Here is a 26,673-nt window from a genome sequence, read left to right on the forward strand (position 1 = left end):
CTTTTGTTTAGGGACACTAGGGACTTAGTGGGTGGGTCAGTGACCCTTGAGGAAACAGCTTGCATTAATATGCTCTAATCCAATGTAATTAGTCAAATTACAGCACGCCAAGCAGCTTGTCAGGGGCTGTCTGCTTTGGCTGGCACACAAGATGGCTCGGCGTCCCACTGGCCACCAGAGACTTAACACTTTGGAAAGCCTGCACCTACTGTGACACCGTTCAGTCCATTTCCTGCTCCGCTTCATCTTTCTTTGCCATTTTCACCTTTCCGAAGTCGTCTCTCATACCCCCAGGCTGCTCGCTCAAGTGCCTGCCTGCTAAGGTGGATCAACACGATATGAGGATTCATAACAGAGGCTACAGGAAGTCAGATAAATTATAGCGACGCCGCTCTCCTCCTACGTGGCTTCATGAAGGAGAGTCACATGCACGCTAACTAGTGCAGCTAAGAACCGCAGACACGGTTAAGACACTTCCTCATGTTGAAGGATTAGCATTTGTAAAAAGATTTAAACTATATAATTACACAAGGATAAAGTACAAATTATCTAGTGCACTCAACAGCCAGATTAGCATCCCCTGCAAGTCCCGTTCAGCCCCAAGGGGTGAGCCTGGATGACAAAAGGCCCTCATTAGCATAAATTTACAAGCCTCTCGTTCAGAGGAGCCGATAAGAACCTGTTCCACCTTTGCTGTGGCCCTGAATGGCTTGTTGTGCTTTTGGCAATGACAGATAAGTCAGGGTAATTCAACTTTATGCCTGAAAAAATGATGCTCCAGATTCTGGCTGCATCCCGAAGGTGTCACCCGCGATAATCCTCAAAGAGCGTCCGGCAGAAAGGGGGCTGTGTGTTTTCCAGATGATATACTGCGAATGACAGGAAGAATTATACGAAGGAGGACAAATCTGTAACATATTATTAAGCAGTTCCCAGTGAATAACGGGGATAAAAGGATAATGGATGAGGGTGTCGTTATTACCTTGGTGCTGAGGGGAGCAGCAAAGCAAAGGTAGAAAGACAAGATTAATTGAGGACGAGTGAGGCGCGCTTATTGCTCATCAGACCCTCTCGTCTAACCACTTGCTCTTTCTGTCTCGCTCCTCCTCGGTCTCGCTGCCTTTCCGTCCCTGTCTCATTCTTTTTCTTCTCCTCCGTCTCGCTCTGAGCTCCTATTCCTCCCACTCGCCACCAGAAAAAGCAAAAAAGGGAAGGAAAAAGTGGGATTTAAAGCGATCAGCTTGGCATTCGCGGTGGCAGCCAGAGGAAGCTGGTACCCAGGCCAGGAAGATTTCAGTCATCTTAACGCTGACAAGTCCCTGAAAAAGTCCCATTAGGAAAAGCTTGCTGAAAAGACCCCATACCAAATGACTGCATCCCTTCTCTCAAGCTCCTTAGCGGAGGCATCCTCAAGCCGTTTAGCTGGATGATGTTCTCACTTAATGTGTTCATGTGCCCCACGTCTGCGACTCTCGGTGTGTCAGCACACGAGGATGAACGATTGTTGTTGGTTCACAGGACGGATATAAAGTCACTCCATGCAGCTGTGAAGGTGTGTGTGTGGTCATCAAGGACCTGCCCTGTTCTTCAGGGGGAAGAGGGGGAAATCTGAGCACCAAGATAAAGAAATGTTTGAACCTGGACTCAAAGTAGTAATTTCAGAGGCGAAGTGGCTCCTCCCACCTGTCCCACCATAGCAGAGCTGAAGACGCGCTGCAGGGCCCACTAATGCGCATGAAATCCCATCCCTGACATAAATGTTATTGACAAACTTGGCTGGACATTTGGGGCAGTGAACTGCCAGCATATTTAATGCATATTCATCTCCTTTATCCCACTGGTCTTGCCAGAGCACTGGAGCTGTGTCATCTTGCCACACTCCAGCTACAACCCAAATGTATAGTGACACTGATTATGTAAATCTGTATCTTGTTTTCCCCGAATACCTGCATTAGGAGCCTGCTACTTTATTGAAGTTGAGATACGGGTATCTCTGAGAAGGAGCAAACGGAAGCCAGGTTTTTTTTAATAATCTGGCTCAATCTTTTAGATTTATACACTTCATAACAGTTGTCACATTAAGTGGAGTTCAGATGAGGAACATTCTTTAAAGCTCTGCTGTACAGTGGCTTAGAAATATACATGTACAGTATGTTGAGGCTGAGATGAAAACACAAAATGAGCAGTTTACAGAATATTAGAAGCAGAAAAAAGGAGCATTCAATGATGCATGTTTTAAGGTCAAATAAAAATGTTCTGAAAAGCAATTTTAAAAAGGATCATTTTATTTATTTTTTATTAATAATATTTCTGGATGAACATGTGGATGCTTCCAAATGACTACACATCCTGTCAGTACTATTGATATTGTTGTTTATTTAATGATCAGAGAAAAGGGTGAAGCAAGACTTCAAGCGTTGATCTTCCAAAATGTTGGTGAGCATGGAGAGAGTAGAGAGAATCACAAATGGATGTAGGCAGAGATATAATTGCGCCAAAATACTTAAGCTTCAGTTGAATTTGGTCTCTTCTCACCCACATTCAGTTGAACACACAGCGTTTTCCAATGCATTTCTCATGACTTGGTTAACCATGGTGCCTGTGACTGATGATGTTCTCCCACTTAGCCGAGCCGTGCTGCTGCCAGGCTTTCATGCCGTCTCCGTCTTCTCAACCTCTTCACAGAATTGGCCCATATTGCCTGGGGTCAGCCATTGAATACAGTATACACTGTGAGCGCTGATCCTCCAAATTGCCATGTGTGAAATTCATCCCACTCACTCCTGGGGGGGTAGTCATATCACTCAAAATGAAAGTGCCTCTCGTATCCTCCCCTTCTTCCACTTCACTGTTCACTTCGGCCGCTTGGGACCGTGCAGTTGTGGGGCTTTATAGTGGAAGCCTATTAGACAAATCTGAGAAGATTGCAGCAGAGGTGCTGTGATACCAGGTTGTCAGAGTGTCATATAAAGTCTCATTTAAATGTATCAGTCATGCTGGCTTGGAGAACTCACTGAATAATAATATTTGGCTGTTTGGAAATAAATGCATTGGAGGGGATTGCATTGTTCCATATGGGAGAAAATTGCATCAGGTTTTAGAGAAAATGCTCTGTTAGATTTATTAATAACATCTGTCAAAGTGTCTCAGTCAGTAGGAGGTTGAAGCTACTCAGGAGTCATGTGTGATTAGAATCTGTTCTCTTGAATCAAGTGGCCTCCTCTTGCTTTTAAGTCTGATGTGCTCAATTTGAGCATCTGCACATTATGATGTGTGATTTTCAGCCTAAACGCTGGTGTCACCTGCAGTTTCCCTCCTCACGTCGGCCGCAGCGCTTTCCTGTTTTCCGCCTGTGATGTTGCACAGGCAGGATGCAGCCTGCCCTCTGTCAAATCAGGGAGGGAGGAGAAGGCGAATAAAAGGAAGGGAGGACGCAGACGTTAAATTGCATTACGGCCATTATGCCGCTGAGCTGCATCTCCCTGCAGCTGGCAGAGCGGCGCATGCGCCTGTGGGCCCTAATGAGCCTGCGTGGAGGGACCTGTGTGGAAACAAAAGGCTGCGCTCGTCGCCCATGCCAGACCCCTGCACCCACCCCCTCACGGCTCCCCAGCCCTGAGCGTGACAGACCAAGAGCAGAGCGCCGGTCCCTTCCTGGTGGCGTGATTAGATTGGGGCCGAAGTCTCCAGCTGGCAGGCCTGTCTGTGACTGGAGGCGGCTGTCCCCAGCGCTTGTCACTGGCTGACACCTCTGACAGGCAGGGGACAGCTTCAGCAGACAGGTTCATTAAATGGCATTTTTTACAGCTGGGCCTCCAAAAAATGAGGGCTGGGCTTTGTCAAACGCTCAAGTCTACGGGGGCCCCAGCGTGTTGGTTTAGAGCAAAGCGTTGTTGTTATGACAAATTTTTTGATCTGGGCTGTTTGAAATCAGCTCTGTTTTCCCCTCTTTAGCCTCCCGTTTGTTGACAGGTCGCCTTTTGGCCTGTGCTTTGTCACGGCAGCAAAATGTTCACTTTAGGTGGGCAACAAGAAAAAGCCAGTGCTACAATATGATCATACTGATAATATATTACTCATTTAATTTGTATCAACATAAAGTTTAGTGTTTCAACCCTCTTTTTTTCATTACTTCCTAAATTCTTACTGTTTATTTTGTAGTAAATTGCTATTAAATAAACAACAAATAAATAAGACCTAAACTATGACAAACCAACCAGTAACTTAATTAACCAAAGTGGCTCATGTATTCAAATAAGAGTCTATTAGTGACTTCATGCTATCAGCTGTTGACGCTTTCCCATGATGCATATCTGTGCGATTTGCCTTTGAGCTCCGCACTCAAAAGACTACTTCCAGAACATCTGGCTGCAGAGCAGGGGGGGGGCTGCCTCCTAGTGAGCCGCTGTTGGCCCCTAACACCGCGCCTGCAGCCTCCCAGCCAGCCTCCCCTCCTCTGTGCCCCCCCCCGTCCGCGCGCTACCTCCTCTGGGCCGCGCTGTCTCTATGACAACTGTTTGAGTTGGGGGGTTGCAGAGGTGTCAAGCAGGGGCATTACTGGGAGGAAGAGCACCGGAGATGCTGCGCTGCACATCCAGCATCTCCACCTAATCCAATTTTAATTGAGCTCCAGAGATTTTGGATGTGGCAAGGAGGTCGGGCATGAGCTATTCCAGGGAGAAATTAAGGCAGCCCGGCTCGCGCTGCACTCTTGCAGCCTGTCACTGTTTTAAATGAGCATTAGCATCAGACCTAACCCGGCTGAACATCTCACTCTGCCTCCCTCTTTTTTTTTTTCCACGCCTGCTCCACCTCAATCTCCCCCCTCGACACAAACGCACACACAGACGCCCCCTCACACGCTGATGTATTGTGGAGCCTCATCCCCTTACTGCCCTGTTATATATCTTTATTCTCGCTCACACACTTTTTCTGAACGGAGCCTACGTGTGATTATATCCTGGGGTGTTGATGAGGTTGCACCCTGGCTCATACTGTTGGATAAAATTGTTCAGTCAGAGGGAAGTGAGATGGAAGACGAGGGAAAAAGTGTGTCAGGGGACCATTCTCACCTGTCAGAACAACTGTCTTGGTTTTCAGTGTGTGGACTGGTGGTGCTGCATACAGTAATGATCCTTTGTCTCCTCTCTCCTCTCATTGGTGCGATCGCTTTTATTGATTATATATGTGTCACGAACACAAGGTGTCCTTTTTTGCCCACTTTCACGTGTTATAATTATATACTGTAGAAGTGAAAAAGGGCTTCTCCCTTCAGATGCATGTTGGAAACTGGACCTATGGCTTAGAGAGAGAGCATTAAACCTGCCTAAATGGACAGATGTCTACACGCCTGTAACCAGGCTGGATTTGTGATACTGCATTTCAGCAGGACACTGTTCTCTTCCCTTCCTGCCTCTAGGTCTTGGCATACACCGAGGGTTTACATGGGAAGTGGATGTTCAGCGAGATCCGGGCCGTCTTCTCCAGGCGCTACCTCCTGCAGAACACAGCGATGGAGGTCTTCATGGCTAACAGAAGTATGTCTAAGTGCCAATTATAGCTTTGGAAATTCAAGGTTTTTCACCCTTTTCCTTTATGATTATGTGAGGGTTTTTTTTTTTTATCCCTTCACAGCATCAGTCATGTTCAACTTTCCTGACCAGGCCACAGTCAAAAAAGTGGTGTACAGTCTTCCTCGAGTGGGAGTGGGCACCAGCTATGGGCTTCCGCAAGCCAGGTAGATTCTGCACCAAAATACTGTTAAATATTACGAAGTAAGTGAATAAATATGTAATTACATTTTTATGCCCGATGGAGTCTCCGGTGTTGTGTGGGAGCATCTGTGCAGCCCAACCTGCAGCACAGTCGTGTGCAGCACCATTGAAGTGGATGTGCAGTGACCCTGACTGGACTGACCTAATTCTCTGACAGAAGTCTCTATAGCGCGTGGCCTGCAGCCAGGCCACTGACCACAGAGAAAACCTCACAGTCCCTTTGGACGTTCTTAGTGCTAACAGGCCTATTTATACACGGCTGCACAACAACCGCACTGCCTCTGCTCTCTGGTAACTTGTGGCCATCTTGAATCAACGCTGAATAAATTACCAGCGTAATTTAGAGCTCTAATTTGTAAAATCTAAATTGTGTACCAGTAACACTTTATTTGTTATCTTGTTTACAGCTCAGTGTTTTGTGCCTTCTGTTTGCTAAAAATGTGATTTATACAGTCGTAGAGCTGGTTCATGTATCAGATAACGTCATCTGCAGGTTTACTGCAGTCCAGCCAGTCCCTGCGAATATCAGCATAGTTCTGTGTACAGCACATTCTCTTTGCCTCAGTGTTTAGTTCAAAATAACCATAGCAACCATCTGTTTTCAGATTTGCTGTTAAAATGTTATGTTCCAGGCGCATTTCCTTGGCCACCCCTCGGCAGCTTTTCAAATCCTCCAACATGACCCAGCGCTGGCAGAGGAGGGAGATCTCCAACTTCGAGTACCTCATGTTTCTCAACACTATTGCAGGTGAGGACACGATGCTATGATTCCTAAGTGCAACTTTTTCTTTGAAAGTCGTTCCTTCTCATAGCCATCAGTTAAATAGATAGAGTCTGATTTGTTTTCTCCTCCATCTGGCAAACATGTACATCCAGCGAAAGTGTTAAGTTTTAATCTATTATCTAAGTGAATCTCTTCCTCGTTAGAGTCTCATGACTTTAAGTTCCGCTATCTTGATCAAAAAACTTCATGTCAGTGCTGCTGGAAACAAGCTATACGTGTCCTCAATCGTGTCACATTTGTTTAGGAATCGGCGGCGAGGTCCTGAATGCAGCACACTTCACCGTTCCTGGGAGTGTGCTTTTTGAAGCAAAGAGCAGGCGCAGCAGATTTTACCAGATAATTAGTGCCTGGCTGTGTGAGCGCCCGCGCACACGTGTGTCTGCAGAGTTGAGGGGTTCTGTTGTCGGCTCTCTGATCTGAACTGCAGCTAACGGGGAAGGCGAGAGCGACTGCACGCTACTCTGCTCTGAGAGGTGTCATCCATTCTCTCGCTGCATATTCATGCATATTTATATTTAGCTTGCATCTGAGTTCAATACATTATTGTCAGCTAATTAGGTGTAAGTTAGACAGAAAAACATGCCCAAAATTCATTAAAAAAGCTCTAGTAATGACCTCAGCTAACAGGGATGTCAGAATAGTGTGGGGCGGTAGACAGGTGGGGGTGATGAGCTGGGGAGAGGTGTGAACGGGAAGGGCTCTCCTAATTAAACACTATTCCACTGTTATTAACATCCTGCCACCATAACTCAGGCTGTACAGTTAGAAGCAACACCCCGACTCATCTTCCACACGTGCTGCTGCCTCCTCTTCGCTCTGTGGCATTAACCTGGGTAATTATGCTCTCCGGCTTCCCACAGACCCTGACCACTGAGCAGGAGCCTTCTCGCTGACTAGCCTGTCAGACTTTGTCACCCGCTCAGCTAGATTTAGTTTCTCCAGCATCAGCCGGTCCTCGGCGGTGAGCAGAGATACCAGTGTTAGTACGTTGTGTAACTCCTAATGCTGCTTTAATCTTAAATAGCAAGATGCATCATGCAAATGTAATTATTTATCTGGAGTAATCGATATTTGTGAGAATATTATAAATTATTACCTATAGTATTAAGTGAAAGAGCAGGGTATGTATAAACAGTATAGTTTATTTCTACATGCTAATATTGTGGCTTGCACTTTGTGAAGAATATTATAAATTTGAATACTTTCTACATTTCGAATCATTATTTTATACATTTGTAAGAAAATCTAGTACATACAGTAAATCCATTTTGTTAATTTATTGCCAGATGTGCCACCACTTTACCTGATGCAGTAGTACGGTCCACTGTCGTGGCTGAAACTGGAAAAGAAAAAAACTCAGAGCATTAAGGAAATTCACATCTGGCCAAACAGTTGGATCACTTTGCAGTGACTTTTTAAGCCTTTGGAGCCGTGGCCCCCAGACGAATGTATATCTTTGTAATTACATACACTCCCCACAACTTAGAGATACTCTATAATGTTCCAGACAGCTTCCTCAGGCCTCTTGTAATTCCCACAGCTTATTGATAAAGTGCGCTGAGCAGACAAAGGCACGAGGAGCCCTGAGAACGTTCTCATGCAGCAAAGGGAACTTACATTGGACTCCGTATGAGACAGGAAGTGTGTCTGATGGAGGGATCTACGAATGGGAGCTTGTTGGAATGTTGCATGCTGATCCCCCAAAGTAACGGAGGCCTCGAGTGTACTCTGCCCTGCTCTCAACCCCTCTGTTTCCTTCCACCCTTCATCACTCACAGATCTGTCTTCTGTGTGTGTGTCTAGGGAGGACGTACAATGACCTGAACCAGTACCCGGTTTTTCCCTGGGTTCTCACCAACTACGACTCCGAGGAGCTGGACCTGACCTTGCCAGGGAACTTCAGAGATCTCTCAAAGGTACTGAGGTCTCTTGGTCGTGCACCCCTGGTTTGATCAAGGGAAGGGGGGCAAGTAGAGGCAGCTGGCTCTGACAGCAGGGGGATTTCCTTATTAAGGGCCAGACTGTAAAACAATATCATATTTAAAGGCAAAAGAGTCACAATATCGCACACTGGAATGCAGAAAGTGGAAAATCATCACTTTGGTTTACTTATTTATTTGGGTGCTGTTTCAGCCAAAAGTTTATACTTTGACTGAACTTAAAGTTAAGTAAAGTTTCAGCATTAGAGAGATTTACACAGACAGTTTACGGTTGACAGCTCCGTCTGCAATCTTTAGATGCATCGCGTATCACCAGCATATTTTTAGGATGTGAAAAATATCTGCACCATTTCGCTGAAGATATCATCACAGTTTGAATAGCTGCCAGTTTGTATGTATGACATCACCAGAGTGAGCTGTTTAAGTCATCATGCAAATTAAACAAACTGGTGTTTCAAAACCGTTGTCCATTATTATAAGATTGAAAAACGCAAGTAAAACAAGAGCTTCAAGTATCATCAAAAAGGAGCTTTTAAATTTCAAAGTGCTACTTGTTTTCGGTGATGAACTCATTAGGGAAAATCACAGCGTTGCAGTGAGATGCATCAGGTCAAGCTTAAAGTCCAGCTGATGCTGACCAAACCAAACAAAACGCCACCACTGCCCCAAATCCCTGGGAGAAAAGTCTGTGTTTGCTCTGTCTTTGGCTGAAGGGGGAACTCCCCCCCCCCTCTCTCCCTCCCTCTCTCTCTCCCTCTCTCTCTCCCTCTCACTCGTGCACAGACTGCAGCTCGCTGACCTGAAAACAGTCGCATTCCTGTCTGGGCTCTGCCTCTCTCTCACTCACTTTATCGCTCCCCCACTCCCCCTTACGCTCCTCAAAGCGCCGACGTTCTGAGCGGCTCGCTTTGCTGTTTCAGTTCTCAACAGTTTGTATCAATTTCCAGCGATTCGGGGCATGTGGGCGCTACGTTTGGTAGTGGGAATAAAAAAAAAAAAAAAAAAGGAAACACTCAGAAGAATTGGGGCTTATAACATACATATGTGGTTGCACATTAAAATGCGAGCTCCCGCTGTGCCGGAGCACCTTTTTTCCACATTTCTCATTTAAACCCAGAACATTTTGGACAAACAGCTCAAGAGTGTGTCTTGCCACTGTCATCGGCTCTGGCCTGTGGATTATCCAGGTGTGTGTGTGTGTGTGTGTGTGTGTGTGTGTGTGTGTGTGTGTGTGTGTGTGTGTGTGTGTGTGTGTGTGTGTGTGTGGAGGGCCTGAGCCATGTGCAGCCCTCCTGCCCTGGGGAGACAGTTATGTATTGTAATGTATTCCTGTGACATCCTCCCATGCTGTTTACAGCGCTGAGCTGCCTTCATTAGCATGGGTTCACAGCCTGCGTCCCCTGACAGTTGTCCTTGGAACCCCAGGGCTCTTATCTCCAAAAGTTCACCGCGGCAGTAGCGTCGCAGGGAGGGACAGAGGCCCTCACATTTCTCTTCCGTGCTCGATCTGCCCTTTTGTTCAATTATGGATCAGAAGTAGTAGCATTGTCTCCTGAGATTTGTTCACTGTGTGTTGGGCCTGTGGCTGCGTTTCCAGTGGATGTGGCTGTGTAACACTCTGACTGAAGGTGACTGCATGTACTTTGTTTAAGTAAAACTATTTATAATTAGCAAAATTAACTATTTGAACAAGAACAAATACAAAAGAGCACAAACCTAATCTTCCTTAAACTATTTTTAGTACAGACAGATTTAAAATTTCATTTAGTCTCACATATTTAATCCGTACCCGACTCTAGTCATTACTTCGCTAAGCCTTCAAATCATTTCCTGCTTTAATTTGTATTTTTTTTCTCCGCGGGTAAAGAATGTCAGGTCAGCTCATATAATATGCATCTGTCATCCCAGAGCTAAGTGAGCTGCAGCTTTATGATGATAAACTGCCTTATTATCCCGCATCAGTAAATCTCCCGAGCTCCTGATATTCTCGTTATGCTTTTTGCTGGCGTTGCACAATTTTAGACAATTTCTTTCCCACAGTCATGAGTCATGTCTTGAGCGGCGTTTGTCAGCTACAGGTGACAACAACTAGACTGACAGCATTGTTTAAACGGTTAAAGCTCTGTACTGAGACGCCACATAGCATCCTGCCAAACCAAGTGCACAAAGTACAATTACCTGCCGCTTGGCCATTCACTCAGCTGTGAACGCTGCTGTGCACGCTGCCCTGCCTCGCCTGGGGCCAGCGTTCTGCATATTTGGATGTCAGATACATGCGTGCCACTGAAGGATTTCGTTAGTTTCGTTAATGATTATTTTTTGATTGATTGACAGGTGGATGATAGATTGTGGGAAAATAGGCTTCCTCAGTTAAATGATCTGATAGGAGGTTGTTATTGCCTAGAAAACCATAAGAGGCTCATGTCATTTCACATTTTATGACATAAGCAACACCAAGTATTTCCATTCTCACACAATAAAGTATATTATAATATATATATATATATACACACTCTATTCTCACCCTCCGCGGGTGGTCTCATCCCCTTTCCAAGCTCGGGTCCTCTACCAGAGGCCAGGGAGCTTGAGGGTTCTGCGCAGTATCCTTGCTGTTCCTAGGACTGCACTTTTCTGGACTGAGATTTCGGATGTTTTTCCAGGGATCTGTCGTAGCCACTCCTCCAGTTTGGGGGTCACAGCCCCTAGTGCTCCGATCACCACAGGCACCACTGTGGCCTTTACCTTCCAAGCCTTCTCCAGTTCTTCTCTGAGCCCTTGGTATTTCTCTAGTTTCTCATGTTCCTTTTTCCTGATGTTGCCATCGCTTGGTATTGCCACATCCACCACTACGGCTTTCCTCTGCTCTTTATCCACCACCACAATGTCTGGTTGGTTCGCCATTACCATTCTGTCAGTCTGGATCTGGAAGTCCCACAGGATCTTGGCTCGCTCGTTCTCTACCACCTTGGGAGGTGTTTCCCACTTTGACCTTGGGGTTTCCAGTCCATACTCCGCGCAGATGTTCCTGTATACTATGCCAGCCACTTGGTTATGGCGTTCCATGTATGCTTTGCCTGCCAGCATCTTACACCCTGCAGTTATGTGCTGAACCGTCTCTGGGGCCTCTTTGCACAGTCTACACCTTGGGTCTTGTCTGGTGTGGTAGATCTGGGCCTCTATGGCTCTGGTGCTCAGGGCCTGCTCCTGTGCAGCCAGGATGAGTGCCTCTGTGCTGTCCTTCAGCCCAGCCCTTTCAAGCCATTGGTAGGATTTGTTGAGATCAGCCACTTCAGTTATGTTCCGGTGGTACATCCCATGCAAGGGCTTGTCCTCCCATGATGGTCCGTCTTCCAGCATCTCATCCTCTGTTCTCCACTGCCTGAGACATTCACTCAGCACGTCATCTGTCGGGGCCTTATCCTTGATGTACTTATGGGTCTTGGATGTTTCATCCTGGATAGTGGCTCTCACGCTCACTAGTCCTCGGCCTCCTTCCTTGCGGCTAGCGTACAGTCTCAGGGTGCTGGATTTGGGGTGGAACCCTCCATGCATGGTGAGGAGCTTTCGTGTCTTAACATCTGTGGTCTGTATCTCTTCCTTTGGCCACCTTATTATTCCCGCAGGGTATCTGATCACTGGCAGAGCGTAGCTGTTTATTGCCCGGGATTTGTTCTTGCCATTGAGCTGGCTTCTTAGGACTTGCCTTACTCGTTGGAGGTATTTGGCTGTTGCAGCATTCCTTGTTGCCTGTTCAAGGTTGCCGTTTGCCTGTGGTATTCCAAGGTACTTGTAATTGTCCTCAATGTCGGCTATTGTTCCTTCTGGGAGTGAGACCCCTTCTGTGTGGATTACCTTGCCTCTCTTTGTCACCATCCTCCCACATTTCTCGAGCCCGAATGACATCCCGATGTCCGAGCTGTAGATCCTGGTGGTGTGGATCAGCGAGTCGATGTCTCGCTCACTCTTGGCGTACAGCTTGATGTCATCCATGTAGAGGAGGTGACTTATGGTGGCCCCGTTCCGGAGTCGGTATCCATAGCCAGTCTTGTTTATTATTTGGCTGAGGGGGTTCAGACCTATGCAGAACAGCAGTGGGGACAGTGCATCTCCTTGGTATATGCCACATTTGATGGATACTTGGGCAAGTGGCTTCCCATTGGCTTCAAGGGTGGTTCTCCACAATCTCATCGAGTTTGCAATGAAGGCCCTTAGAGTTCTGTTGATGTTGTACAGCTCCAAGCATTCAGTGATCCATGTGTGTGGCATTGAGTCATAGGCTTTCTTGTAGTCGATCCAGGCTGTGCACAGGTTGGTGTGTCGCATTCTGCAGTCTTGGGCAACTGTTCTGTCTACCAGGAGTTGGTGTTTGGCTCCTCTGGTATCCTTACCAATGCCCTTCTGTGCTTCGCTCATGTATTGACTCATGTGCCCACTTATCTTAGCTGCGATGATGCCCGACATGAGCTTCCATGTTGTGGAGAGACAGGTTATTGGCCGGTAGTTGGATGGGACTGTGCCCTTTGAGGGATCCTTCATTATCAGGATCGTTCGCCCTTCGGTTAGCCATTCAGGGTGAGTCCCATCCCTTAGCAGCTGGTTCATTTGTGCTGCCAGGCGCTCATGGATTGCAGTGAGCTTCTTTAGCCAGTAGGCGTGGATCATGTCAGGGCCAGGTGCTGTCCAGTTTTTCATACCTGAGACTCTATGTTGGATGTCTGCCACTGTGATAGTCACTGGATTCTGTTCAGGGAGGTTGCTGTGGTCTTCCCTCAGATCCACCAGCCACTGTGCATCACTGTTGTGTGATGCCTCCCTTTCCCATATACCCTTCCAGTACTGTTCAGTTTCCAGCCTTGGTGGGTCTGCTCTGCTGTTATTACCCTGCCATTGAGAGTACACTTTCGCAGGTTGTGTTGCGAACAGCCGGTTTATTCGTCTGGCTTCGTTATCTCTGGTGTATCTCTTTAGGCGGCTGGCCAAGGCTTGTAGCCTTTGCTTGGCAGTTTCGAGTGCTTCAGGTATGGTCATCTGGCTGTACCTCTTGGGCATTGGTCTTTTCATTGCACCTCTCTGGGCCTCTGTCATTTGGCTCACTTCCCTCCGAGCTGCCTTGATTTTTGCCTCCACCCTTCGTTTCCATGGTGGGTATTTTTTCTCATGGCTCCCATGGTTGCTCTTATAGCCAAGCACCTCTAGGATCACTGATGCTGAAGCGTATATCAGCTCATTGGTTTCTGTGATTGTTGTGGTAGGGATCGCTCTCAATGCTGCATTCACATCTTCCATGAGACTTTCTGATGGAACTTCACTTAGCCGTTGTAGTGGGGTTCGGGGTTGCCTGTTCAATCTCGCCATGATCTTATCTTTCAGGTCAGTCGCTGCCTCGCTCAGCGTATCTGTGCTTAATGGGGCTTCGTACCCAATTTCCGGTTGGGGAGATGGTGAAACCTCCCCTCTGACCTGGCGTCCTGGCTCCCCCTTGCCGTAGCATTTGTGTTGTATCTCGTCAATCTCAAGTTGTGATAGCAGTTGCCGTTTGTGGATGTTGGAACACTGAGCTACTAGTTGTTTCGCCGTCAGCCTTGAATGTGGGTTTCTCCGTTCCCATTCACCGCACATTCTTTGCATGTAACCCCTCTGACTAGGGTTACTTGAGTAGTAGCATTCCAACAGAGCCTTGTTCTCACATCTCAGCCATTTCTTTCTTGTTCCAGTAGCCCACTTCTCGCCAAGGTGCTCTGGTTCCCCAACACCTGACGCAGACCTTGTTAGACCGGGCGACGTCTGAGCCGGTATCTCATGTGGTTCATTGTCTCTCATGATATGAGGTAGGCGGTAGCTTGAAGGGTCTTGCCCAAGGACCCACACTGGATGCCTATTCGCCCTAACGGGGATTCGAACCGGGAACCCCCCGCATGCAAGTCCTGTGACTTTACCGCTTTATACTGACTTTATATATATATATATATATATATAGATATATATATATATATATATATATATATATATATATATATATATATATATATATATATATATATATATATATATATATAGATATATATATATATATATATATATATATATATATATATATATATATATATATATGAAGTTTATATGTTTAATCTTAGTTAAAATTGTTCAAATGATGAGTAATAATAATCTGTTTTGAGAAAAAAAATAATACATATTTGTTAATAAAACATAAAAATGTGTAGGAGACACATAACGACACAATGACACAAACGGAGCTAGCTGCTCTGCGTGTTTCCGTCTCTGCCCTCACGTTCACTCCAGTCAGGCTGTTTGGGAGCACATCTGCTTTATCTTGAGTCGGAGCAACTTGATTGCATTAGACTGGAGCGGCATGCAGCCCTGCCTCTGACAAGGCAAGCAAAAACGACGGCGACTTCGCCTGACAGAGTACCATAGCAACGCACCGTAATGTAATTTCTTCTGAAATATAAAATGCAATGTGCGTCTCTTTGGGAGCCGGCTCAGATATAACCAAACAAATGGAAGCCCTTTCTGTACACTCACTCACCGAAAGCCGCACCCACTTCCTGCTTCTTTGCAGTGCACCCGCAGAATGATGCTGATTGAATCTGAAGCCAAATCTAAGTTTGATCATACGTTGTTTAGTTGTGTTGATGCGTTCGACTGGGTCAGGTCTTATACGAGTAATGAACTCGGATAGCAGCAAGTGTGAAACTGTCTTCACAAGTTGTTTATATTGTCTTATATCTGTGATCATTATGTTTTGCAATGCAGGGGAAGGAGAAGAGGTGATTATTCTTTGTTGGAGCGGAGCCGGAGTTGGGCTCATCAGCAGATAGAGGATGTGGCAGGAGTGGAGCCACTAATGGCCCGTTGAGCTGTTTATGCTGCTCAGTGTGTTAATAGCATCTTCAATGTTTGGCTGGTATTGTGGAAAAAAAACACAGGTTAATCAGTGATGCTCATATTTGGACAGTGTTATTTGACCAAAACAATCTGAAGTTCTTCCAAACTGGGTCTTCCATAATGGTAGGATAGGTTTTGTGGAAACGGAGCAGCCTGAAAGTTGCCCTTCGATTCCCTTTATGCCTAAACTCTCCCTGGAACAGCAGTGTGGGAGCTACATGTGCCGGGCTTTTATGGTCTTGTAGCTGTCTTGGCAAACATGCTGTGGTGCTAGTGTCTCTTTCAGTACTACCCACAGTACGGTCACTTCATTAACGTTTCATGTGGTTTCTTTTTATTTGTGTGCTTAATCTGCTTTAATGCTGTCATTTTGTGACGCGCTTGAGGTAACGACACTGATGTTTACAAGATTCTAGCATCGCGGATGATTACAGAGGGACTGTGTATTTAATGTATGCAATATTTGCATTTGCAACACTTATTTATTAGGTGATGAAGTCATTACAATGAAATAAAAAGTAACTGGAAGGCAAACATGTTTAACACAATGAGGCCATAAAACACTGCCTGAGATTTCATAGAATCTGAATGGGCTCTGGTCTTTGCAGAGACACAATGAGCTCACTAACCACCACTCAACACGTCGGATTACAGCATCATTCTATATACAAAAAGAGTAGCCACATGCCACTGAAACCTTTAGGTTGCCTACTTCCCCTCTGTTTGATCATATTTATTTAGCCTATTTTGGATTGCATTACTGTCCATGCACCTTGCTGCTGTAATCCCATTATTATTATTTGTGCCAGAGCATCTGCACTAATCAACAAGAGGTGATATTTTTAGTTTGATTTCCTCGGCTTGTCTTCACATTGGTTTCATTGTTGTGCATGTTTTCCACATTTCTGCAGCCGTCCCAAACAAAGCCGTGTTCACCCGTCTCCCCGGTGCAGATTCCCTTTCAGATAGAAGGAACCTGTTACCATGAACAACTGAAGAGTAATGATGTGGGTGAAGTTTTTCCATGCCGTCAGAGTAATTACCTCCGCAAGCTCGCCAGCCAGAAGAAAGGCGGCTATGCCTACTTCTACACTACGCTACAAGCCACATTGTATATTTATGCATGCACAGCTGAGTGAAACGGGCAGGAAGGCTTTAGTTTCATTTGCTTTATGTTGAGCCTCTAACTGTAACCGTATACCACACCAAACCAGTGTAGTCATCCATCCCTGAGATTCATTAGCATTACCTGTAGCCGTCTTTTTCGACTCTTTTCTCTCTCTGTCTCACATGTGCTGCGGTACCTGGGTTTGTCATACAGCTCGAACCCACCAGTCACAGTATAGCAGCGGTTTTACAGAGTGTGAGACGTCTTGTGGCTTGCACCCCAATCCAGCTGGGCCAAGACGTCTCATGCGAGGCTATTATCACCCCATAAATCTATGCAGATCTCAATAAACTTCTCCTTCAGTCTTTTCAATTGTACGAATGCTGGTGAGGAGCGCCGTTAAACGTTGGCACGAACGGAAAAACAAACGAAAAAAAACCATGGCGCTCTGTTTAATTTAGTCTCAAAGCTTCAGGTGGGTGCACTAACCTGCAGGTAATATTGTAATCTGTGGAATTAGTTTGTCTGTCTGCTGTACTGCATAAAGAAAGAGATGTTGAATAAGAAGCTTGTTATTTCGTTTTTAATTAGGTTTTATTTAATGTCTACTGACCTTTAAACTGCAGCTTTCAGGTGGAAAAGCTGCCATTGATTACATTAGCAGCCGCCCTTCCCCCTCTGTAACCGATTCAATGGTACTGAGTATATTAATATTGACTGCCAATATGCCTGTGAGGCTCCTGCATTGGAAGGAGTGATTGAAAAGGCAGAGAAAGCTATTTAATCACCACTAAACGTATGTTTAATGGGAGTAATTTTGTTGCCTTAAGAACACATAAAAACCAAACAGCCGCCAAAGGGCAGAAAGCAGCCGTGGTGTCAGTGCAATATTGAAGTTATTACTGAGTCTGCGGTTAAATAATGATCCACCGTATCCAAGATTTGGCCTAACGACGCAATAATTGGATGGATGTCAAATAAATATACTAAAGCAGTGATGCTGTTTTTTTTTCTTTTTCACTACTCAACGTCAAGTATTTATTCATTAATTATCTATAAATTGTTTCTGGAAAACATGTTCTCATTGTAATAATAGGCCGATTTTAATCTTTTATCTTTTTATTCTTTTATTGTGTCACAAGCTTTTATGGAAACATCACTTTTCTACGTGTGACCTCCACCTTTGCTGTTCTATATCCTTTAGGGCCTGGTAGCACAGTTGAAGCAGCAGTGCTAAATAATGTGCTTGGCTTGGTTGGTGTGCTGGTCTTAAATCAGGTCAGTCAGGGTTAATCCACATGGATTAGCCTCAACATTTAGCAGGACATGCTAATATGTGCGCCTTCTATCCTCGGTGCACCGTCCGTTCACCCCTGCCACCACAGCCCTGTAAAGTTTAGACACAAGACAGGGCGACCGGAACTTTTTAGGCTTTAGAAGAATAATAGGGTCTGACGGATAAAACCCAGACTGAACTCCACGTTTGCCCTGGACTCACCCCAGCCCCCAAACAATCTGTTAATTGTGCTTAAATGCACCATCTATTGATTTCAACACAAAAATAACAATACGCATCCGTCAAAACTCTTAAATCAAGTCCTGTGATAGGACACGTGCTTCACCTTTGGTCCCAGCACTGGACCTTGTCATACAGTAATTATGGAACCCTAATGTTTGCTTACAGTAGGTTTAGGCACTAATTTGCCCAAACTTATAATTTTCTGTGCAGTAAAAGTCCTGAACTCGTGTATGTTCTACAATAATGTCATGTCTCATGCAGATGATCAGTCTGATTTCAATTTAGACTAAAGATGGCAGATGGCTGTTTTCAGTCTTTGAGCTTAACTTTTCAAATAAAGCACATAGTATAAATCACACCAGCATAACTTCATCCATCACTCTTATTAATAGAGACATTAAAAATTAGAACAAAACCGAATATAAATCACAAACATACATTTAATGTTGCACGTGACTTGGCTCCCAACCGCCCCCAGTGAAATGCTCAGCGCTAAGGCACTAGCTCTGTGCTATCAGTGATATACTGAGCCACAGAGCGTATGCGTAGTAAATGGCCATTTCTCCTGACATCTGACGACTAATCTAAGTTAAATCAGCCTGTGTGCTTGTGATGAAAGGTCTGTGAGGACTGTTGGAAAGTGTAGTACTCTCACTGGCTTACAGTTATGCGTAATATAACATTTAAAATCCTTGAGCTTGTCTATAAATCTTTTCATGAACTTGTCTTTCACTGTGCTGTTAATATACAGCCCCTATATATCTGCCCCTGAACCGGCTGCTCAGCTTCTGCAGATTTGTTTTGTTTAAAGATTTCAAAAATGTATTTTTATATAAGTATATTGTAATATTTTCTGGACTGAGTCTTTCATTTCCCTTCTCTGTCCTGTCCAGCCTGTCGGGGCCCTGAATCCGAAGCGCGCTGCTTTCTATGCTGAACGCTATGAGACGTGGGAGGACGACCACACACCACCTTGTCATTACAGCTCTCATTGCTCGACTGCTGCCGCCACCCTGCACTGGCTTGTCAGAATAGTGAGTACAGTCCCTCCTTCAACCACACATTGTTGTACAGTGCTCACAATCCCGGAATTAGTCAGGCATCTGAACAGGAATGAAGTCAAACCCACTTCCGTCGACAGCTGCTCATTTTTTTTTTTTTAGCTCTGCATTAGTTGATTGTCACTTGTCAGCCTTGATGATGCTGTTACTTTGAGGTCTGTCGGCTTTTGCACAGGAAACAGCTCAACATTTCAATTTGATTGGGCCTGAGCTAGACCAATGGCGCTCAGAAAACACATTTCACAGGCCAGTAAACCAGCATATGTGAACTAAATAAAGAGTGGCTGGGTAATGATTTACAGAGGCTGCTGTGACAGGTTTATGTGTTTCAGGCTACCCAGTGAGCGCTGGAGACATGTCCATCAAGGTTACTGAGCACTGTCCTCATTTACTCTGGAAGAGAGGGAGGAGGCACGTGCACTTCCAGTCTCTCTTCTGCCCCTTCTAACCTCCTTCATTATTTAGTCGGCGTACGTTTGAGTTTGAAGTCAGCTTATTAATTTGAAGGAGGTTTATAGGGAGTTACTGTATTTCTCCTCCTCCCCCATCATTAGTAGAAAAGGGCTGATGAACTGAGGGAGCTCCCCTGACAGCAGTTAGATTGGCCTCTGTGGGTTTGTTCCCACAATGCCTTTCTTCTTCTGGCGACTGATCCATTCGCTCCAATGGGGAAGGGTCACAATCTACAGCTGAGAAAACCAAATTTGAGCCAATTATCATTATATGTTACTGTACTCTAATAACGCTAATTAATTCTCCCTCAGGCTTGGATACAATTAATGACTGATCCTTGCAGTCCAAAGTCAGAAACATAAGCAAGGTTGTCCTTACAATGGAAATAGAGACAAAGAGGATGTAACAATTCTGTTTTATGGTTGTGGGTGTTTGCTAACTATGTGATTATCTGCCGTCTCTGTTGTTTTCTCCAGGAGCCTTTTACAACATTTTCCCTCAGTGCCAATAACAACAAATTTGATCACCCTGACCGCACCTTTTCCTCTATTACTCGCTCTTGGAGGAACTGTCAGAGGGACACCTCTGATGTGAAGGTGAGATCAAACACACACGTAGAAGCTAAATGTGTGAAGTAGCACTGCTTTACAATCGCTACATATATACCAATAATGGGGAAAATATCTAGCGGGCTTCTCACTCAGTATGCTCCTCAGCCACTGTGTCTCACCATAAAAATATATACCATCAATTATAAATGCCCGATCCAAACAGTGAACCTCAGAGACTGGTGGTGCGCAGCAAGATCTTAGCACTTAGAAATGCACATTTGATTTATTCCGTGCAAAAAAACAAACCATCTCAGAGGTGCACTCATCTTGTATCTGTACATGCAAGCACTCGTGGGTTTCAACAAAGGCTGCATCTGAAAGGCAGAGCCCTCCCTCTGCACATCCACAGAGCAGTCACCGAAAACGCTGAACCCTGCTGATTCGCCTCCATTTTGCCCACTGCATAACACACAACACGCAGCAGGAAAACGCACTGACCTCAAAGTGTCACACATTTCTAACACACTCCGCATTGGGGACTGTTGCCTCGGGCAATTAATAAAGCATTAATGACAAAAGCTATTTAAAATGTAGTCTTTTATGTAAGGACAGGGCTTTTACTTGCCAGGATCTGGAGGGGGGGGCACTGAACGGTCTGCGGTCGGTGAGACGGAGGCAGAAAGCTGCAAGCCAGCGAGCAGCCGAATAGTCAGATGCCACCCTGTTAACAAATACAGCCTGCGTTCCACTGCTTGTATGTCTGCATGCATTTGTTTTTACACCCACAGGACAGCTACTGATCTATTAGAGGGGACACTGTGCTGCGGAGGACAACGCTGGGTTACCAGCAGCATCTCATAATTTATTAGAATCAGAGCCATGTTATGCAAGCGTTTTTTTGTTTTACTTGCGATGCAACGAGGGAATATGCCTTTAATCACTTACTGGAATATCAACATTTTTTACTAATCTAAAAAGGTCTAATTCTGTGTTTTTTAAGTAATCCTCTATGCAGCCGTGCACATGCTGTGTGTGTGTGTGTGTGTGTGTGTGTGTGTGTGTGTGTGTGTGTGTGGCATTGCTCGGTCCGTCTGCACACAAGGTGAAAGGAGGGTCCGGGGTTAAGGTCGTCTCCAGCCCAGTACACAGACTGGGCCGTCAGACCCATGATTAAAAGGCAGCTTGTTTTTACCAGGGTCTCTCCTTCATTAACCCTGGCCTCCTCCAGCAGTAATGGCAACAAGACCAGGAGAGGCCGAACCCCTGATGGGGATGACCTCCTAAAAGAGCAAGTCAAATGGAAAGAACCCCGCGCCGAGCGACCCTCACCTCCTCATCCACCCTATCATTAATGTGCATCCACACCACTCATTTACCTCTGTGTGCACACGACTGTGTTCAGCTGTAGCACAGCCACCCGTGGGCTAAGACAAGAAGTAGGGGGCACACACACACACACACACACACACACACACACACACACACACACACACACACACACACACACACACACACACACACACACACACACCTAAGCTGCCACAGCGCTGTCTGAAGGAATACAGCAGCACTCCACCGGTGACAGGTTTTGACGAACGTGTCATTAAGGTGACACAGTGTAAAGCAACGGAGGCTTGTGTGATTGACTTGTTAGCCCATTACGATGCTGTTGCAGAATTAATGGCTGCCATGGGAGGGTGGCTTGAAAACGAAGCTGGCAGTTTTACCGGCTTGGCAGTGAGTTACAGCAGGAAGTTTACAAACGAAAAAAGTGTGTGTGTGTGTGTGTGTGTGTGTGTGTGTGTGTGTGTGTGTGTGTGTGTGTGTGTGTGTGTGTGTGTGTGTGTGTGTGTGTGTGTGTGTGTGTGTGTGTGTGTGTGTGTGTGTGTGTGTGTGTGTGTGAGCGAAGCGACAGCGGAGGATGCCTGCTTCACTCCTTCTCCCTGTCGTAGGCACAGGGTGAAATGTGACCAACAGCAGACCAGCAGTGTTATTGGCCTGTACCATGTCATGCTAACTAGCTCCCTCCAAAGCCGGTGATTTATGGGAGCCTAAAAGCTCTGATCTGTTATGCATCCCATAGGCAACATGAAACTCCAAAGTACCACTGAATCTAACAGATACTGCTTTCATAAAACATAACGATACACGGGGTTAAAGCGCTGCCTTGCGCGCTCCTTTATTATGTCGGACTCGCAGACAGGCCTCCAAACTGTGCGTGTGTTTTCTAATGAGGACACAGTCGAGCTTCTACATTCCTCATGTGCACATGCCTCATTGTGCAGAGGATTGGCTCGCCCATCCTTCCTCAGCTGTATGATCAGGAAGATATAATATTGGCAAAATCACATAAGGTCTACGTGGTCCTACACATGATTTTTTTTTTTGGACAAATAGTGGTCAATTGTCTGTCCAAATTATATAGAAATATAGCATTGCAAAACAAAAATAATTTAGGATATTGCTGTATTAGCTATTATAAGTCTCTGCAAATAGATATTTAGGGTATGCAGTTAAAGCATAGATGTCAAAAAATGCTTTTAAATGTTATTTTGTATTATTACACCACATGGTCCTTCAACACTGGAGAAAATGCTTTTTTCAGTGAAAATATTTGCTCTCGTCTTCAGCGCACGGACTCACGCCAGGCTGTAGGTACCGTAGCTTCCCCTCTGCTGTGAGGTTCTGACCTCCATCACCAGAGCCCAGAGACCAGGGAGAAAAACCCGACTCAGTTCTAGTTTCATTTAACATACCTAACACCTCTGTCTGGAATAACTGGACGAGCACCTCTCACCGCCTCCTCGCTGCCTGCTGTTTAGTTTGTTTGTGTTACCTTTCCCCTTGAATTCTCACTTAATCTCGGTGGGGAACAGGGGCCTTTTTTCACAGTTTTTGTGGCTCTGTTCTCACATATTTCCCACACTTTTTTTCTTTTCACCCGGCTCAAGTTGTTGGACGATTAAATGGTGGAAACTGGGCCTTTGAGCGCCGTGGTGACAATGGTGTCGGTCTGCTGTAAAGTAACGAGCATCTCTCTGTCTTATAACACAGGAACTTATTCCCGAGTTCTACTACCTGCCTGAGATGTTTGTGAACAGCAACAGCTACCACCTGGGAATGAGGGAGGACAGGACCATGGTGTGTGACGTGGACCTACCAGCCTGGGCCACGAAGCCAGAAGACTTCGTGAGGATCAACAGGATGGTGAGACTGGACGACGAACATTCAGAGTATATTCAATTATTTGGTCCTTGCCAAAAAAACCAGGCACTTATAGCAGTGTACGTTTTTTTATATACTATCATAGATTGTACGTAGGAGACAGTGAACTTTTTAAAACAAATAAATTCCCTTCTTTTAGCTTTTCTGTTTCCTCCTGACAGGAATCCATTTTTCACTGTTCCTCCTGACCTTCCAGTGCATCTGGGTCCCCTTGTCTTATTCATGAGGCATCTGATAAAGTGCAGCGCTCAATACTAACACTGTACCCCTGATCCCAGGGTTGTCGCTGAAGGCCGAGGCTGAGGGCGCGTCTGCCCTGTGCAGTGCTGGGCCTCGTCACTGTGGCAGTGCGTCTGTTACAGGCAGCCTATCACCGCGTGGCCCAGCGCTCCCAGCAGCTATTGGGAGGAAGGCAGAAACAGAGATGGAGAGACGATTCGTCTCCTGCCGCTTAGAAACTCGGCCCTTGTCTTGAATCACTCCCTGCAGAAACAGCAATCGACCTCATTCAGCCTAATAACAAAGAGTGAAACGAACTTGCAGTTCCATCTCACGATCATGAAGGGAAGCTGTGCTGTGCCTCCGCTTTCCAGTCCAGGTGAATTTTAATGCGTGTTCCGTATCCCGGGGTTAAGGGCCACAGTGTTTCTGGATCAGCGGGAGAAGGAGGCTGTGGGAACACGCTTGACCTTTTCAGCTGGAGTGACAGAGCTGCGCTGGTCTTATGGAGGTGACCTTTCCCGGTGCTCTACCTACGCCGGCTGGTCGAGCTCCACCAGGCTTGTGTACCGACGGGGGGTGGGGGGTGGTGGTGGAAGGAGAGAGCCGGCTCGGGAGAGAGGAAGCGAAAGCTGGGAGTTGTTACGGGCATGTCAGCATCTCCAAAACAAGCAGAGAGAATGACTGGGGGAAAAAGGGATTACAGTGGAGATTTTCTCGCTGTTGAAGGATACATATGTGATGTTGCTTTCCATTGTTGCATTCGCAGACCAGTGTATTCACACACCCACCATGTGCCACCATTTTTTGTCTTCCTTTTGTTCTGATTCCTAGCTAGCCCACACTTTTGCTTCCTCTATTATTTCATTTCTGTCAGTGAATCTCTCTGCAGGCCTCCCCCTCTCTCTCTTTCCCTCTCGCCCTCCTTTTTACTTCCCTCCTTCTCTTCCTCCCTCCCTCCCTCCCTCGTCCTCCCACTTCCCATCTTTGCATGTGCCACTTTCAATTGTAGTGATATGCCCTGTGGCAAACTCTGCCTCTGTGTGCTCGAGCAGGCTTTGTTGGTAATGGCTGTTATTCCTGATGTGAGGGGAGGAGTGTAAATTCCTCCAGAAAAGCCTTACAGCAGCAAGCATGGGAATTATATTTTACCATATTGTGGAACAATACATCCACTCCCTGCTTCATGGAGTCTATAGGTTTATTTATAAGAATCATCAGCCTTAAATCTTATCCCAAATCTCCCAGAAATCTAGTCTCCTTTTTAACTCTCTCAAGTCATTTGTCAATGTTGCCTGTGCAGATGGTTTTACAGTAAATTGGATCCCTGTCACCATCCGACCGATTTCTTTGTCTCGGCTGTTTACCCAAGTGGAGACTTGTGATATAAGGCTTGTCCTGAGTTAAATGGAGGGAAAGCAGCTTCTGTTTCTGTGCTGTCTCAACTTCATGTGTAGCAGAGAAAACGTGTACTTCATTTGAATGTACCTTGCGTTGCCAACGCTATTAGCTTAGAAGTACTGTATATGTGTCCAGTGAATGATATGCGTCTGACCTCTAATTGCCCTGTGCTCATTCTGACAGGCCCTGGAAAGCGAGTTTGTGTCGTGTCAGCTGCATCAGTGGATTGACCTTATTTTCGGCTACAAGCAGCGCGGGCCGGAGGCCGTGCGTGCCCTCAACGTCTTTCACTACCTGACTTATGAGAGCTCCGTTAACCTGGACAGCATCGCTGACCCTTCGCTCAGAGAGGTAAAGCACGCGCGCATGCACGCATTGCCATGACGCCCCCCCCCCCCTCGTTCACTCGATCGAACGCACAACTTCCTGTCTCTGTTTGCTCTGGCATGTGCTGTAGCTGCATGAATCAGGAATGTGTCAATCAGGTATTATGTCATGCAAATATAAGCCGTGAGAGAATTGCCCGGTGCTTGGCTTTGCCTTCACATGACACTTAAATATAATTATTGTTAGGAGCTTTCCTTTTTCAGATTTTTCAGGTAAACTATGATCCACGTGCTTCTTCTGCGTTCTTTTGATTTTATTGAATGCACTGTGTCTTCCATCCTTTAATCAGATCAATTAATCTGACTGAGCTCCTTGATCAGTCACTAGAGGTCAGTCAGTCAATAGATGAGGGAGTGAATCCGCTTGTTCTTAACCAATTAATTGAATATCTATTAGCTTTACCGCACTACTCGTGAATTGCTTAATTGCGTGGAGGGGAGAGGGGACCAGACACTGCAGCAGCTGGCATGCATTGTGGTACTATCCAGTGTGAGCTCGTCTCTCCCTGTGATATCCACCATCTGCTGTCTGCAAAACAAGTCATTTATATACTGTCACTTCCAGGGGCGCCTTTATTTATCAAGTGACCACTATGCAAATCACCTGCAGAAGATACGGCTGATCTAATTACCTCACAATTTTCTGAAAGACTTGGTTTTCATCATTTCCAGATATTTGGAGGATGCCTTTTTTATTCTGGTTTTCGGGTTGAGGGGGTTTGTGCTGTCTTCCAATCTGCTCACGTTCCTCTGAAAGATGACAGCACTGTTGCACGTTAGGAAGCCTGCTACTCAGACTCTCTAATTGCACCCAATTGATTCTCGCTATTGTGACATGTGGATGTATCTGTACTGGAAAAGACACTGGCTCAGCTAATTGCAACTGATGTAATCTCGATATGATGAGCCCTAATTAAGACAAGCTTTCATACCTTTAGTCACATTCCTCACTGCAGAGGCTTATTCTCTCTATCTAAATCTCACAAACTAAAAACTATCTCTGTCCTGAGCATGAGTTATGAAGAAGTCTCTCAAAGCTTTAATTCTTGATCTAACTGCAACAATTCTTTGTATAATCCGTATTATAGGATCTTTGGTAGGTGCTATCCTACTATAACTTTCCCCAATACCACATAGTGCAGACTGATGCCTCCTACCTGAGACACTGAGGTGGAGCATGGAAAAACAAGCGCCCAATGAATATCTTGCTACGACTCGTTGAAATGGGACTTTTGACTCTGGGCCACTGATTCATTCCCAGCTTGACAGGTGAAACCGCGGATCTGATATTAGTCACAACAATTAAGACATTTGAAATGTCAGGGAATTACAGGTTTGTGAGATGT

General features: G+C 45.6%; 1 protein-coding gene across 9 annotated transcripts in view; it reads left to right on the top strand.

Annotated features, from left to right (window-relative positions):
* The window catches only part of LOC114868482 (neurobeachin-like), a 147,527-nt gene that overhangs the window by 110,074 nt on the left and 10,780 nt on the right, over window positions 1-26,673 (top strand). For all 9 annotated transcript variants that reach the window (XM_055514232.1, XM_055514233.1, XM_029172109.3 and 6 more), the window contains 8 exons: window positions 5,420-5,537; window positions 5,635-5,737; window positions 6,407-6,522; window positions 8,362-8,474; window positions 18,925-19,065; window positions 20,022-20,141; window positions 23,151-23,303; window positions 25,125-25,292. In XM_055514232.1, coding sequence (XP_055370207.1) covers window positions 5,420-5,537; window positions 5,635-5,737; window positions 6,407-6,522; window positions 8,362-8,474; window positions 18,925-19,065; window positions 20,022-20,141; window positions 23,151-23,303; window positions 25,125-25,292 — 1,032 coding nt within the window. The remainder of the gene's footprint in view (window positions 1-5,419; window positions 5,538-5,634; window positions 5,738-6,406; window positions 6,523-8,361; window positions 8,475-18,924; window positions 19,066-20,021; window positions 20,142-23,150; window positions 23,304-25,124; window positions 25,293-26,673) is intronic.

The sequence above is a fragment of the Betta splendens genome, chromosome 13 (assembly GCF_900634795.4).
Source record: "Betta splendens chromosome 13, fBetSpl5.4, whole genome shotgun sequence".
NCBI classification, from domain to species: Eukaryota; Metazoa; Chordata; class Actinopteri; order Anabantiformes; family Osphronemidae; genus Betta; species Betta splendens.